Below are 13,748 nucleotides of genomic sequence, written 5' to 3'. Positions count from 1 at the left end.
TGATGTCCATTCCTCTTCAACTGAACTGCCTCTTGAGCTATTCCTTATCTCAGTATCTACAGCCTTAGATAACTTCAAGCGTATCTCTTCATTCCTCAGACCTTGGTATCCCATTTCTTTGCGCATTGATTCTTCCTGTTTATTGTCTTAAACTGGAGCCTAATCTTCATCACCACTACATTGTGATCTGAGTCTATATCTGCTCCTGTGTACGCGTATCTGGTTTCGGAGTCTCTGCTGATCATGATGTAATCTAACTAAAATCTTCCCGTATCTCCCGACATTTTCCATGTATACCTCACCCTCTTGTGATTCTTGAACAGTGTATTCGCTATTAGAAGCTGAAATTTATTGCAGAACTCGATCATTCTTTCTCCTCTCTCGTTGCTTGTACCAAGCCATTGTTCTCCCGTAAGTCTTTCTTTCACTCCTTCCCCACAACCACATTCCAGTCCCGAGTGACTGTTACATTTTCATGCCCGTTTACGTACTGAGTTTTTCTTTTTTGGGAGGGGGGGGGGGGGGGACATCAGTATTCTAACTGGTTTGATGCGGCCGTTCACAAATTCCTCTACTGTGTTTACCTCTTCATCCCAGAGTAGCACTTGCAACTTACGTCCTCAGATATTTCTTGGATGTGTTCCAATCTCTGTCTTCGTCTACTGTTTTAGTCCTCTACAACTCCCTCTAGTACCATGGCAGTAATCCCGTGATGTCTTAACAGATGTCCTATAATCCTGTCCCTTCTCGTTGTCAGTGTTTCCCACATATTCCTTTCCTCTCTGATTCTGCGCAAAACTTCCTCATCCCTTACCTTGTCAATCCACTTAATTTTCTACATTCGCCTGTAGCACCATATCCCAATACTTCGATTCTCTTCTGTTCCAGTTTTCCCACAGTCTATGTTTCACAATCATATAATGTTGTGCTCCAGCAGTACATTCTCAGAAGTTTCTTCCTCAACTTAAGGCCTACGTTTTGGTACTAGTAGATTTCTCTTGGCAAGACATTTCCTTTTGGCTAGTGCTAGTCTGCTTTTGATGTCCTCCTTGCTCCGTCTATCGTTGATTATTTCGCTGCCTGGGTGCAGAATTCTCTAACTTCATCCACTTCGTGAGCATGAATCCTCATAAATTTTTCGCTGTTCTCATTTCCGCTACTTCTAATTGCCTTCGTCTTCCTTCGATTTAATCTCAATCCGTATTCTGTACTCATTAGACTGATCACTACATTCAGCAAATACTGTAATTCTTCACTTTCACTCGGGATAGCAATGCCATCAGAGAACCTTCACCTTCAATTGTAATACCACTCCTGAACCTTTCTTTTATTTTCTTCATTGCTTCTTCTACACGCAGATTGAAAATAGGGGTGGATGACTACATCCCTGTCTAACATCCTTTTAATCCGAGCAAATCGTTCTTGGTCGTCCACTGTTATTATTCCATCTTGACACTTGTACATATTGTTTATTATCCGTCTCGCCCTGTAACTTTCTCCGAATTTAACATCTTGCACCATTTTACATTATCAAACGCTTCTCCGGTAAACAAATCTTATGAACGTGTCTTGATTTTTCTTTACTCTTGCTTCCGTTATCAGTCGCAATGTCAGAATTGCCTCTCTGGTGCCTTTTCCTTTCCTAAAGCCAAACTGATCGTCATCTAGCACATCCTCAATATTCTTTTCCATTCTTCTGTATATTATTCTTGTGAGCAACTTGGATGCATGAGCTGTTAAGCTGAGTGTGCGATAATTCTCGCATCTGTCAGCTCTTGCACACTTCGGAATTGCGTGGATGATATTTTACCGAAAGTCAGTTGGCATGGCGCCAGATTCACACATTCTATAAATCAACGTGAGTAGTCGTTTTGTTTCCACTTCCTCCAATGATATTAGAAATTCTGCCTTCTTTGATCCTAAGTCCTCCAATGCTCTCTTAAATTATGATTCTAATTCTGGAGCCCTCATCTCTTCTAAATCGACTCCTGTTTCTTCTTCTGTCACATCTGACAAATCTTCCGCCTCATACAGGCCTTCGCTGTAATCTTTCCACCTATCCACTCTCTCTTCCGCATTTAACAGTGGAAGTCCGGTTGCACTCTTAATGTTACCACCCTTGCTTTTAGTTTCACCAAAGGCTGTTTTGACTTTCTCATATGCTGAGACAGTCCTTCCAACAATCATTATTCTTCTATTTCTTCACATTTTTCATGCGGCCATTCCATCTTAAGGTCTCTGCACTTTCTGTTTATGTCTTTCCTCAGTGACTTGTATTTCTGTACTTCTGAATTTCCCTGAACATTTTTGTACTTCCTTCGTTCAACGATCAACTCAAGTATTTCTCCTGATACCAGTGGTTTCTTCGCAGTTACCTTCTTTGTACCTACGTTTTCCTTCCAACTTCTGCATTGCCCTTTTCAGAGATTTCCATTCCTCTTCAACTGTACTGCCTCCTGAGCTATTCCTTATTGCTGTATGTATGGCATTAGAAAACTTCAAGCGTATCTCGTAATTCCTTAATACTTCGGTGTCCCACTTCATTGCGTACCGATTCTTTCTCACTAATGTCTTAAACTTCAGCTTGAATTACCCATTAAATATCCTCATATACTTTCTGTGTCTCCTCATTTTCAACTTACGACTTCGGAATGTGTATCTGAACTGTCGTTGTCGGTGTTCGTCTGCTGTTGATATGATGAGATCAACATTATCACTAATGTGTTCATAGTAACACACTCTCTGCCCTACCTTCCTATTCGTAACGAACACTACTCTCGTAATATCATCTTCTACTGCAGTTGCATCTAGATTGAATCTTTGCATTTCCCGTTTCATATTATCTACCGCGTAGACCATTTTCCTTTCGTTGGCGTTCAACCTTTTCCTCCTGGTCACCTATCCCTTGGCAGTCCCGTCCAGGACATCCGAATGGAGCACTATCCCGGAATCTTTTGTCAATGGAGAGATCATCATAACACTTTTTCATCTACAGGCCGCATGTCCTATGGATACACATTATGTTTCCTGAAAGCAGTTGTGTCCATTTCCTTCTGCATCCTCATGCCGTTGAACATTGCTGATTCTTCCGCCTTTAGATGCAGTTTCCCACCGTAAGGGCAAGAGAGTGCTCTGAACCGCTGTCCGCTCCTTCGCCCTCTTTACAAGACCATTGGTAGAGTGAGTGTGTCTTCTTATGCCGGAAGTCTTCGTCCGCCAAAGATGATCATTTATAATCGAAATTTGAGCAGTGGTGAGTTCGAAACTGGGATTTTTTTTTTTGTCAAAGGAACCGTCCTGGCGCTCAAAGGGATGGGTGGCGGCAAAGTGGGTAGGAGTCGCAACCCGAGGCCTAGTCACCATTCCCCGTTCCCACCACCCAGGAACCAAGGACAGAGTAGGGAATGTAGAATGGAGGTACAAAGAACATCAATGCTTTTTTATTTATTTTTCCCTTTTTTAATTGTTATTAAAAGCACAGCGAACAGCAGGAAACCGACGTCGCGATGAGGAGGCCGCGGCAAGTTGCCGGCTGGGTGAGACTAACGACGTATAGTGTTTCAAGGGAGAACATCCCGAAACCTGAGCGGTTCTAAGAGTGGAAAAGCCATGGGTCAAATCCTCGTCCGCAGTTGGTGGTCTAGTGGCTAATGTTACTGTCTCTGGATCACGGGGTCCCGGGTTCGATTCTCGGCCGCATTGGGGATTTCTCTGCCCGGGGACAAGGTGTTTGTGTTGCCCTCACCATTTCATCATCATCATCATCATTCGTGACAGCGACTAGATTGTATTTGGAAAAAAGGGACTGTGTAAAAATTGGGGCTTTGTACGGCCTTTGATGAGCGCGCATTTGAGCTCCCCACAAACTAAACATCATCACCATCAACTGCTCATTGCTGAAACATACCAGCTCTATTGCACTACTGCGAAAATTGGAGAAAAATTGTCTGTATTTGGGATTGCGGACAACTAGACAGTGGCGTTAATTGAGGAAATGCCAACAATCAAAGACTTTTCTCGCCGTCAGCAAACAAGTAGTGAGTTGCGTATCCACAAATCCGCGGAAAGAGGATCAGGTGAGGAGGTAGGTGGCATACTGGTAACTAGGGCCTGCATCTGTCGTACCCACGAACTAGACACTAGACACCTATCGCTGATCCGCACGCCAGGCGATGCTCGTCTGTGTCCAGAACATCGCAGGCGACAAAGTGAATCCCGTAAAGGCACGACCGGCATACTTATTTCCCACTGTCAGAAAGGTACCACGCAGACTGGACCCCAGTGACAAGATAAGAGCAGATATTGATCGCCAGACGGCACGCCAGTCGACCTGAGGATGCTTCCCCTATAACAGATTCGGTAACCTGTGATGCTGAAGGAAGCCATAGATCGCCTTCGTGGATGCCAAGCACATTGGCGATATTACAGTATGGACGTAGCTCAGTTCGAGGAAAAAAAGGTGGAAGTAAAAGGAACTCTGAAAGTTCACAGGGGCTGAGAGAGAGCGTGCTGCAAGGGCCTCCAGCAACAGGCTGGTAAGGTCTGTAGAGAACGGCGCCACAGCACCATTTCAGAGCTGACGAAAAGGGCTATTACTCTGTCAGGGACATAATAGAGACCTAAACCGCCCATGCAATGTTGGAGGTGAGGATCTCGTACTTTATCTTGAACAGCAAGCCGTGGCAAAGATATGTACGAATGCTGCTTTCATGACGTGGGCCACGAAAGGTGGAACAGGAAGTGTCTGTACCACGTGGGGAATACGTGACGTCAAATATACATTTACATATTGCATCAGTTGAAGAAGACACAGTGCTAGTGAACGTTGAGTAGGCGTCGGAAGCTGAAGGGAATCGTGCGCAGCAAGTGACTTGCGAAATCGGGTCCTAATCATCAGATAGTAGAGGCTACACGCATTGGAGCAGCGCCGTCAGTATGACATTGCGCTTGATTTTAAGACGTTTAGACAGCTACCAGAAACTTCGCCGTTGGTGGTAACTTATGCAATCACTCCCTGAATCAGCACCACTATGAAGAACGAAGACGAGATCGTCTCCATGAGCAGTACAGCTGATTACATGGCCACCGAGAGACGTCCCCGACAGGCGTTGACAGAGACCGATGAGCAATGGTTCCATGCTGAAAACATACAACAGTGCAGAGCACCGGCAGCCTTGACGCATCGAACGACGGATCTAGATGGGAGGTGTGAGACGGCCTTCATAGAGTACACAGGACGTAGCTCCACGAAGGAGACGCATCGCGACGTTGACGGTGTTATGATCCGGAGCGCCCCTTCCAAGTAGTCGTGATCGACCCGATCGAAAGCCTCGCTGAAGTCAAGTCCACGCCCACAACGAGCGTGAATAAGAATCAGTCCCGATAGCGACAGAGAACAGTGCGTATGTTATTGTCACCTCCTAAAGAAGTTTGATCAAGGGAAACCACGTACCGGGCCGTCCGTTTAAGCCGTGAGGCCAATAGCGGGGTAAAGATCTTCGTGTCGCTGACGAATAACGGCAAGGCGGGAACCGCATATACCCTGATGTACCCTGAGACTTATGGATGGGAATACCGTCAAGGAAACCGTCGAGATCTGCAACAGAGGTGACGTAAGGTCCCAACAAATTTCCGATCCCAATGGAGCAGTTAGAGTACGAAACATACGGGAAAAATTTAGTGCGAGGCCGTCAAGGCCGCTTGGATAGCATCATGGATTTCGTCCTCTGTGACGCTGGCAAGCAGATTCATCATTTCATCGTCAGGAACCGACCCAAATGAGAGTTGAGAGAGTACCGTTATGGTGGGATGGTGGTGATGAAGTGCAGAGTACATCATAACCTAAGGTTCATGGAGGGCAGAACCTAAACCACGTTGGGTATCTAATCGCCACCGTAAGAACATTAATCAAAGTCCACCGATGGTGGCGCCATTCTGCTATCACACGGTACACAGACGGACGCCCCTCTGTTAACCAATCATGTGTGCCCATTCTGACCAAAGCTCAAAGCTCCTTCAAAATGACGTCGAGAGAGGGACGTGAGCTGTGCCTTCGCACAATTCACCATCGCCTGACGCTCTAGCTAATAAGGAATCACAGTACATTCCCAGAGAATGGCGAAGTAGAAATCCTCAAGCAGAAATCCTGGGTTCGTCGCCGCCACGCCGCGGCCTCCCTTCTGTAACCAAACAAGACCTTGCAGACGGCAGGCTTTGCATAGATGACCCACCGCGCCAGGACAGACGACGCGCTATCCACGTGGCCTCGATGAGCTGCCAGCACTCGAGTGAAGTAAGACGAACCACGTCCAATTTCCACAGTCCTGTCCGCGCCACACCCTTTGGTGACAGAAACTCATGGTACAGATACATGGATCATGGTCAGAGAATGCAACAGGCCAGACTCCAGCAGGAAATATGAACTCGTCGAGACTAGTGGAAGAGTGGCTAGAGAAACGTGTAAACCCTTGACGATCACAATGAAAATGCTCTCAAGGGTCCACAAGGTTGAGGTGCTGGAGAATTGCCGTTAGCGCTACGTATAGAGAGTGATGCAGCAGCTGGTCTTTGGGCGCCTGGGTGTAGTTAAAGTCGCCTCGCATGATCAATGCAACCTGCTGATCCAGGAAGAGAGTCAGCAGCGACCCGAACCAGATGGTGCATAGGTTTTGTGGTCCTGATGCCACTAAACGTGAGAGCTATACCTCTCGGATGAGGGAGATAGGCAACTGTACCAGCATGAATACTGTCATGTAAGAGGATCGCCACCCCACTACCTGTAGCGGAAGCATGGGACATGTGTGCCGTAAATCCATGGGGAGCACAACAGGTTGCAATGTCCATCTCCTGAAGGAGGATGTTGACGTCCGCAGAATACAGCATTTCACAGAGTAAGGTCAGATTGTGAAGTGGGTTGACTGATACTAACATTGACCGTGGCTATGAGAGAAGTCTGGAACGCTGCCATCACCAGGAGAACAGGTGATGCAAACATGAGAGAAGCACAGGGAGCCATCCTCGGAAGGGCACATAATTGTGACATGGAGGGAGTCGACTCCATCAAGGGGCTTGCATCGCTGTATATACCATCACACACCAAGCGATGCTCGTTTGAGTCCATAACATCACAGGCGAAAAAGAATGGGATGCATACAAGGTGAATCTCGTGAAGGTATACTTGCTCCCTATTGAAAGTCCGCCCACGAGACAGGCGTCTCACCAGGCCGGTTCGGTTGAACACTATCAGGGGTGCGCTCACAGGTAGCGTCAGACACAGAAAGGGAGGCAAGTGCATCAGACGCAGGTGGGTGAAAGTCGTTCGTTATCCGTGGGTAGATGCTGACGGGAAGTAGAGAAGGGGAGAGACGTAGCTTCGTCTGGTGGCGTCAGAGGGCAGCCCATCACCAGTAGGAGAGTCGTCATCCTGTGCACACGAGTTTGTGACACTTTCAAGGTGTGACACTTGTACGGAGGGCAAATGTGTTGACATTTGCACGGAGCGTGGGACACTGTAGGCAATGGACAGAAGTAGGATACTCCGACCTGTCCGTCGCTACGTGCAACGTATTCTTGGGAAGGCTAAAGCCTATTTCCCTGTCCCCGCGCCAGTCTTGAATTTTCTGAATAGAAATCTACTCACAGTCTTCTTGAGGAGGTGCAGTGGTAGGGTTATCTGATTGTAAGCCAGTGCCTATTTCCTTGGAGCTTGTTGATCGTACTCTCAAAATGTTTCAAATGGCTCTGAGTACTACAGGGCTTAACCTCTGAGGTCATCAGTCCAACAGAACTTAGAACTACTTAAGCCTAACTAACCTAAGGACATCACGCACATCCATACCCGAGGCAGGAGTCGAACCTGCAACCATAGTGGTCTCGCGGTTCCAGACTGTAGCGCCTAGAATCACTCGGCCACTCCGGCCGGCTTGATCGTACTGAACAGGGCTTCATTGTATTAACTAAATTTCCAACGACTGGCTGAGAATTATATCGTTGATTTTCTTTGAAATCCTGCAACTTGTTTTTCTCAGTTTAAGTTTACGCCAAGGTAAAGATGGTTCTTCATGATGATGATAAAATCATAAATTATCTTTGGCATCTTTTGGTGACCCACACCCCCGGTTTTGAGTACTTATTTTGAAAAGGATCAAAACCAATATAATGGTCGGGTTACGAGTTTCAGAGCGGTCAGACACGTCAACATCAACGTATCAGCGCAGGATTCCAGGTTCATATGTTTGTTGTATGCCGTGGTGTCTTGTTATTCTTAGTGATCTATTAATATGCTTGAAAATTGTGCACACAACGAAAAAAATTCAGTTTACACCAACATTACAATAGATTCTATGCAAAGATTACTGTCATTCGGAAGGTGAACAGCGAGTAGCCGATGCAGAAGTATTATTTTAAAGAAAAAAAAGGTCCGCTTTTAAGCGATAAGACAGAAGAAATTATTCATCATATGGGAGCAGAGAAATAAACGTCTCAATAATTTTCCCAACATTTTGACTATGAAAATAAATTTTTGTTTTCAGGAGAGACACTCAGTTAATGAAACTGCAGTTAAATCAAGTTGTGACACTGCTATTCAGCTTGTAAAGAGTTGCGCAGTTGAGTTGATTTTCCGGCTTTGTTGACAGTTCGGAAACGCGGCTGCAGACAGAAGTCATACACCTATAGCGTGACGTTTGCATGATTAGTTTCATAGAAAAATTGGTCTTGTAGACTTCTGTATCCTCAATGTAAATTTGACATGCTGTGTTTTTGTGTTTAATTTTTCAATAAAATGGTTACGACATATAAATTTGTCTATTTAAATTTCGTCCTAAAAAGGCGGTCATCATAAGGCTGCAGCAGTTGCAAGAAATACCACGTTTCATCCTTAGCCGCTTCCCGTTCTTCGTATCATCAAAATATTTAAAGGGATGTTCAATTTCGGTGTTAGTTCTCATTAATACATCAGTTTTAAAAATAAACTTTGCAGGAAACGTATCCATGAGCTACTCTAAAGCGATTCATGGTTGCTCACTGCTCCCGGGTCCCTGAGACCGTATACATTGCTCTATGTCTAGTAATTTATGCAGAGTTAAATAAAATATGAAATTTATGCACACTTGCTTGACCAAGATACTCTTGTTAAAACATGCTGAAAAATAAAAGCAACCTGTCGAATAGACACGTCTCTTTGCACTCACTTCAATGGGAGTACCCACTGATATATTAAAATTAAACTGACAAGAATCTTTAAAGAACTCCCGTCTTTAGGCCACGAGTGGCCTACCGGGACCATCCGACCGCTGTGTCATCCTCAGTCGAGGATGCGGATAGGACGGGCGTGGGGTCAGCACACCGCTCTCCTGGTCGTTATGATGGTATTCTTGACCGAAGCCGCTACTATTCGGTCAGTAGATCCTCAATTGGCATCACGAGGCTGAGTCCACCCCGAAAAAATGGCAACAGAGCATGTCGGCCTGGATGATTTCCCATCCAAGTGCCGACCACGCCCGACAGCGCTTAACTTCGGTGACCTCACTGGAACCGGTGAATCCACAGCGGCAAGACCGTTGCCGACAAGAATCTTTTTTAAAGGACAAATTTAATGCTTAATTGAAAAGCTAGAAATAATTTAATAATCTACATGTATGTACTAAGGAACATAGAGAAAAGTACAAGGAAAGTCATGATGCGTTCATTTTATGTTTAAGTGGGGAGAATACTATGGTCTGGTACACTGACGTATTTAAAAAAGTATTAAAAAAACTAAACTCCTCCCGAACAGGCCATGAAGGCCCAAAGGCGCCGACCGGCCGCCGTGTCATCCCCAGCCCACAGGCGTGACTGAATGCGGATATGGAGGAGTGGTCGGCACACCACTCTCCCGGCCATATGTCAGTTTCCGGGACTGGAGCCGCTACTTCTCAATCAAGTAGCTCCTCAGTCTGCCTCACAACAGCTGAGTGCACCCCGCTTGCCAACAGCGCTCGGCAGACCGGATGGTCACCCATCCAAGTGCTAGCCTAGCCCGACAGCGCTTAACGTGCTACTGGGTATTAGAGGTGCCGGTGTGTACAGCAGTCTGGGTCACCACCTCTGAAGGTCTCGCTGTATGGTGGTACACCGTGCAATGTGTGGGATTCAAGAGCAATAAAAAGGGCTGAGATGATGTTGATCTCTGTACAGGTTCCGGAACTCTCGGAACCGAGGTGACGCAGAACTTTTTTTGATGTGTGTACAAACAATTTTCTGTTCGTTCCATGAATTCTAGAGACCAGAGAATAATGATTTATTTTTGTTAGCATAAACAGTAAAACAGTATAATGTGTTCTGGCTGAAGGAAGTCTTTACACGGTTTCCTCTGCCTTCTGCTATTCTTCTCATTTCCACATAGCTTACATTTCCTTTCATTTCATCTATCATCGTGTATGATCTCCTTCCGTCCTTTCGTTCTTCTCCCGCACATTAATCATTCCAACGCTTTATCCATGAATCAGTCCTACCGCAACACATGACCAATCGATTTCTTCTTCCTTTCTCTTATAAATTCCATTAGCCTTCTTTTCTCCCCTACTCTCTCCAGTAAGTCTTTATTTGCTCTTATAGCTACCTAAATCTTTCCAGCCTCCTCTACATCTACATCTCAAATGCTTCCAACCTCCTTTCTTTTTTTCTACTCGTTGTCCACATGTCCAGTTTACAGCTCGATATAGTGCCACTTCCAGATGAAATACTTCTGTATTTTTCTCCTGTGTTCTCTTTCTGCCTTTTACAGATAGTAATTTCCTCTTTCTGTTGACAGTTACTTTAGCTACGGCAGTTCGAGCTTTGGGCTTCCAGTGGCACCTTATATCTTCCATTACGTTGATTCTTAGTTATTTGGCTAATTTTGTCTTACAGTGATATTGGTTGTTGTGCTTCTTTTACCAGTCACCGTGCACTTTTATTTTTCCGAAATTTCCTGCTGTCCCTAAAGAGATTCTCTGTCGTAAACAGCTATTGGCGCTGGCGGCACTTCCAGAGCTCGCCTGCTGCCAACTGGCTGCACCGAGAGTCATCTGCGGGGCCGAGGGCCGGCTGCCAGACCCCACGGACTGCGGCTACTACGTGGACTGCACGAAGAACAGCGACGGCAGCTACACGTCGACCGTCAGCCCGTGTCCCGCCGGCACCTACTACGATTCCTGCCAGGGCGACTGCAGCAAAACTCAGCAACCATCCGTCTGTTCCTTTGCCTGTGATAATGATGGCATTGCCGGATTTCCACCTGAAAATCCGTCTGTGTACTTTGTGTGTAACATCGCTGGTAGTGTACCGACCTTAACTGTTACTAAGTGTCCTAGTGGTACTGCAATCGGTGTTGACATGACCAGTTGCATAGGTATTGCCCCCGACTGTCCAGTCAATAATGAGTCGCCTGGGCCCTCTACATGCAACGGAACTTATTATTACGGACATGCGAATAACTGTTCCGTTTACTACTACTGCAGTGGCCCAGGAGCGACACCAGAAGCGACGTACTGCAACGCTGACGAATACTTCATCAGTTACAACCACAGCTGCACCAAGTTTCAGTGCACGTCGCAGGGCTTTTTTGCAGATCCAGCCGATTGTGCCTCTTTCTATTACTGCGTTGGCGATGCTTCGGAAGCGACGCAGCTTACGTGTGCGAGTGGTACTCATTTCGACAGCTCGGTTGGAGAGTGTTTACAGGGAGAGTGCACAACAGTCTGCCCCGGAAGCAGCTCGCACTTCACGTGCCCGTCCATCGGCTTTTTCGCAGATCCGTTGAACTGCAACTGGTACTACTACTGCGACAGCACGCTGCAAGCATCGCACAGTCAGTGTCCAGACGGAAGCCACTTCGATAGCACCGTGGGTAGCTGCTTGATGGGCGAGTGTTCTAGGACAGGAACAGACTTCACGTGTCCTTCCAGCGGCATTTTCGCAGATACGTCGAACTGTAACTGGTACTACTACTGCGACAGCAGCCTACAAGCATCGCACAGCAAGTGTCCAGACGGAAGTCACTTCGATAGCACCTTAGGTGGCTGCTTGATGGGCGAGTGTCCTAGCAGGCTGGTCGGTATGGACCGGGAAGTTGGAGTGCGACCTCTGCGCTCTGTTTCTAGCCTTTCATTACGACGTGAGGAAGCCCAGATTCCATTCTGGAATTCTCGCAAGGAGACATTGCAGATGCCAAGTCCATAGACATTAAGTAGTACCTGCAGGATAGTTTTCATTACAAATGGAGTAACAATAGTTTTTGTGACAGCTATAAGATTAATGTTACTATCGCGATATGTTAGTCAAATTTATCGCACTGGAGCAAACAAATCACCCTCTGCTCTATTTCTCAAGACTGGCTTCTTCTGAAGATCCTATTTACAAGCTGGCCTTTCTAATGTATACGTTCATATTAATTACCATTAATTTCTATTTGCCACATGTATAATCTCTGTTACCTCCGCACGTCCTTTCATTACCACTACTAGTAGTTCAGTATCGATAACACTCTAGTGATGAAGTTGTTAATACCTACACGTTGGCAGCCATATATGTAACAATACTCTGAATTACTAACAAGACGAAGGCCGTGTTTTCTTGTAACGATGTGCTTTTCTGTCAATCAATAAAAGCTAATTTATATGAATAACATTCATTAACTGTAAAACCCGTACCTGAGTATGAAATTTGTAATGACAATCAGACAACAGCACTAGCAATGTAATTAAAAGAGTTTTTCTTTCCACAAAAAGTATCTAGCTTGAACGACAGATAGATAGCTGGTCTTACCTTTTAAGAAACCTATTCCCAAACAGTTAACGTATTTTCGTCATATATTAAGATTAAGAAAACAAAATAATCTCAAGGTCATCTCTCTCAGCTATTAGTTCGAGACAATTGGTGCGTTTGACTACTAGACAATGCATGTTGTAGTTGACGATGTTCACTGCTGCGTATTTTGCACAGGAGGCATGTCAAGCCACTGGCTTATTAGTGTGTAAAGGCACAAATCTATAACGGGCAGGCATTAGAGGCAATGATTGCAAGTGGTAGCCATAGTCCTTGTACTGACACTGTGTGACAAACCAGCAGACACTGAGATACCTCACATAGAGTCTCAAACCATAGTCTGACACATTATGTGACCCTCCATCCATATTCAGTAGACTTAGCTCTATGTTTATCACTGAACCCAATCGGTCAGGTCTCGCAGTATGAATAATTTGCTGGCAACTTTCGTTCCTGTTGTCCAATGACCTCTTTTCCAATGCTAAAACCTCACTATTGTCAAGTTTATAAAAGTATTCATCTCCTGACTACTGTTTAGTTTACCGATAACAATATATATCGGAAATTTTGTGTTATATTAAGTCATAAATCTACTGAGTTCGTTACAGTGGCTCACCAGTTGTGCAAATACCGTTCTGATCAACGAAGAAAATATGCAAGGAGTCTCTATCCCACATCTGCTTGGAAAAACTGGATCGTAGTGTCGTTTCCCAGCGAAATCCGTTGTCTTCATGTCCACTCATACTGGTACATACACGGTCCATTTACCTCTGTTCATTGATTTGTATGCCAAATAAAATCACAAAATACAGAATTAAAGCTCTTTTGTTTCATTTGCATTTTATTTTTAATAATTGTTAAACTTCTCATAAAATTTGCTTTTATATTTGAGCAGCTAATACCCGGCATGTATTGCAATGCCACTCACAGGAAGAAAGTGTTTGTAATTAAATTTTGTTTAT

General features: G+C 45.2%; 1 protein-coding gene across 1 annotated transcript in view; it reads left to right on the top strand.

Moving 5' to 3' along the window:
• LOC124607105 overlaps positions 1-13,492 on the top strand; it is a 37,420-nt gene extending 23,928 nt beyond the window's left edge. Inside the window, exon 2 of the mRNA XM_047139302.1 lies at positions 10,987-13,492. Within this exon, the coding sequence (XP_046995258.1) occupies positions 10,987-12,201 (1,215 nt within the window). The 3' untranslated portion in view covers positions 12,202-13,492. The remainder of the gene's footprint in view (positions 1-10,986) is intronic.
• Positions 13,493-13,748: the final 256 nt, after the last annotated feature.

The sequence above is a fragment of the Schistocerca americana genome, chromosome 3, assembly GCF_021461395.2.
Source record: "Schistocerca americana isolate TAMUIC-IGC-003095 chromosome 3, iqSchAmer2.1, whole genome shotgun sequence".
NCBI classification, from domain to species: domain Eukaryota; kingdom Metazoa; phylum Arthropoda; class Insecta; order Orthoptera; family Acrididae; genus Schistocerca; species Schistocerca americana.
The sequence above is the reverse complement of the archived record's forward strand: the minus strand, read 5'-3'. Positions and strand labels throughout refer to the sequence as shown.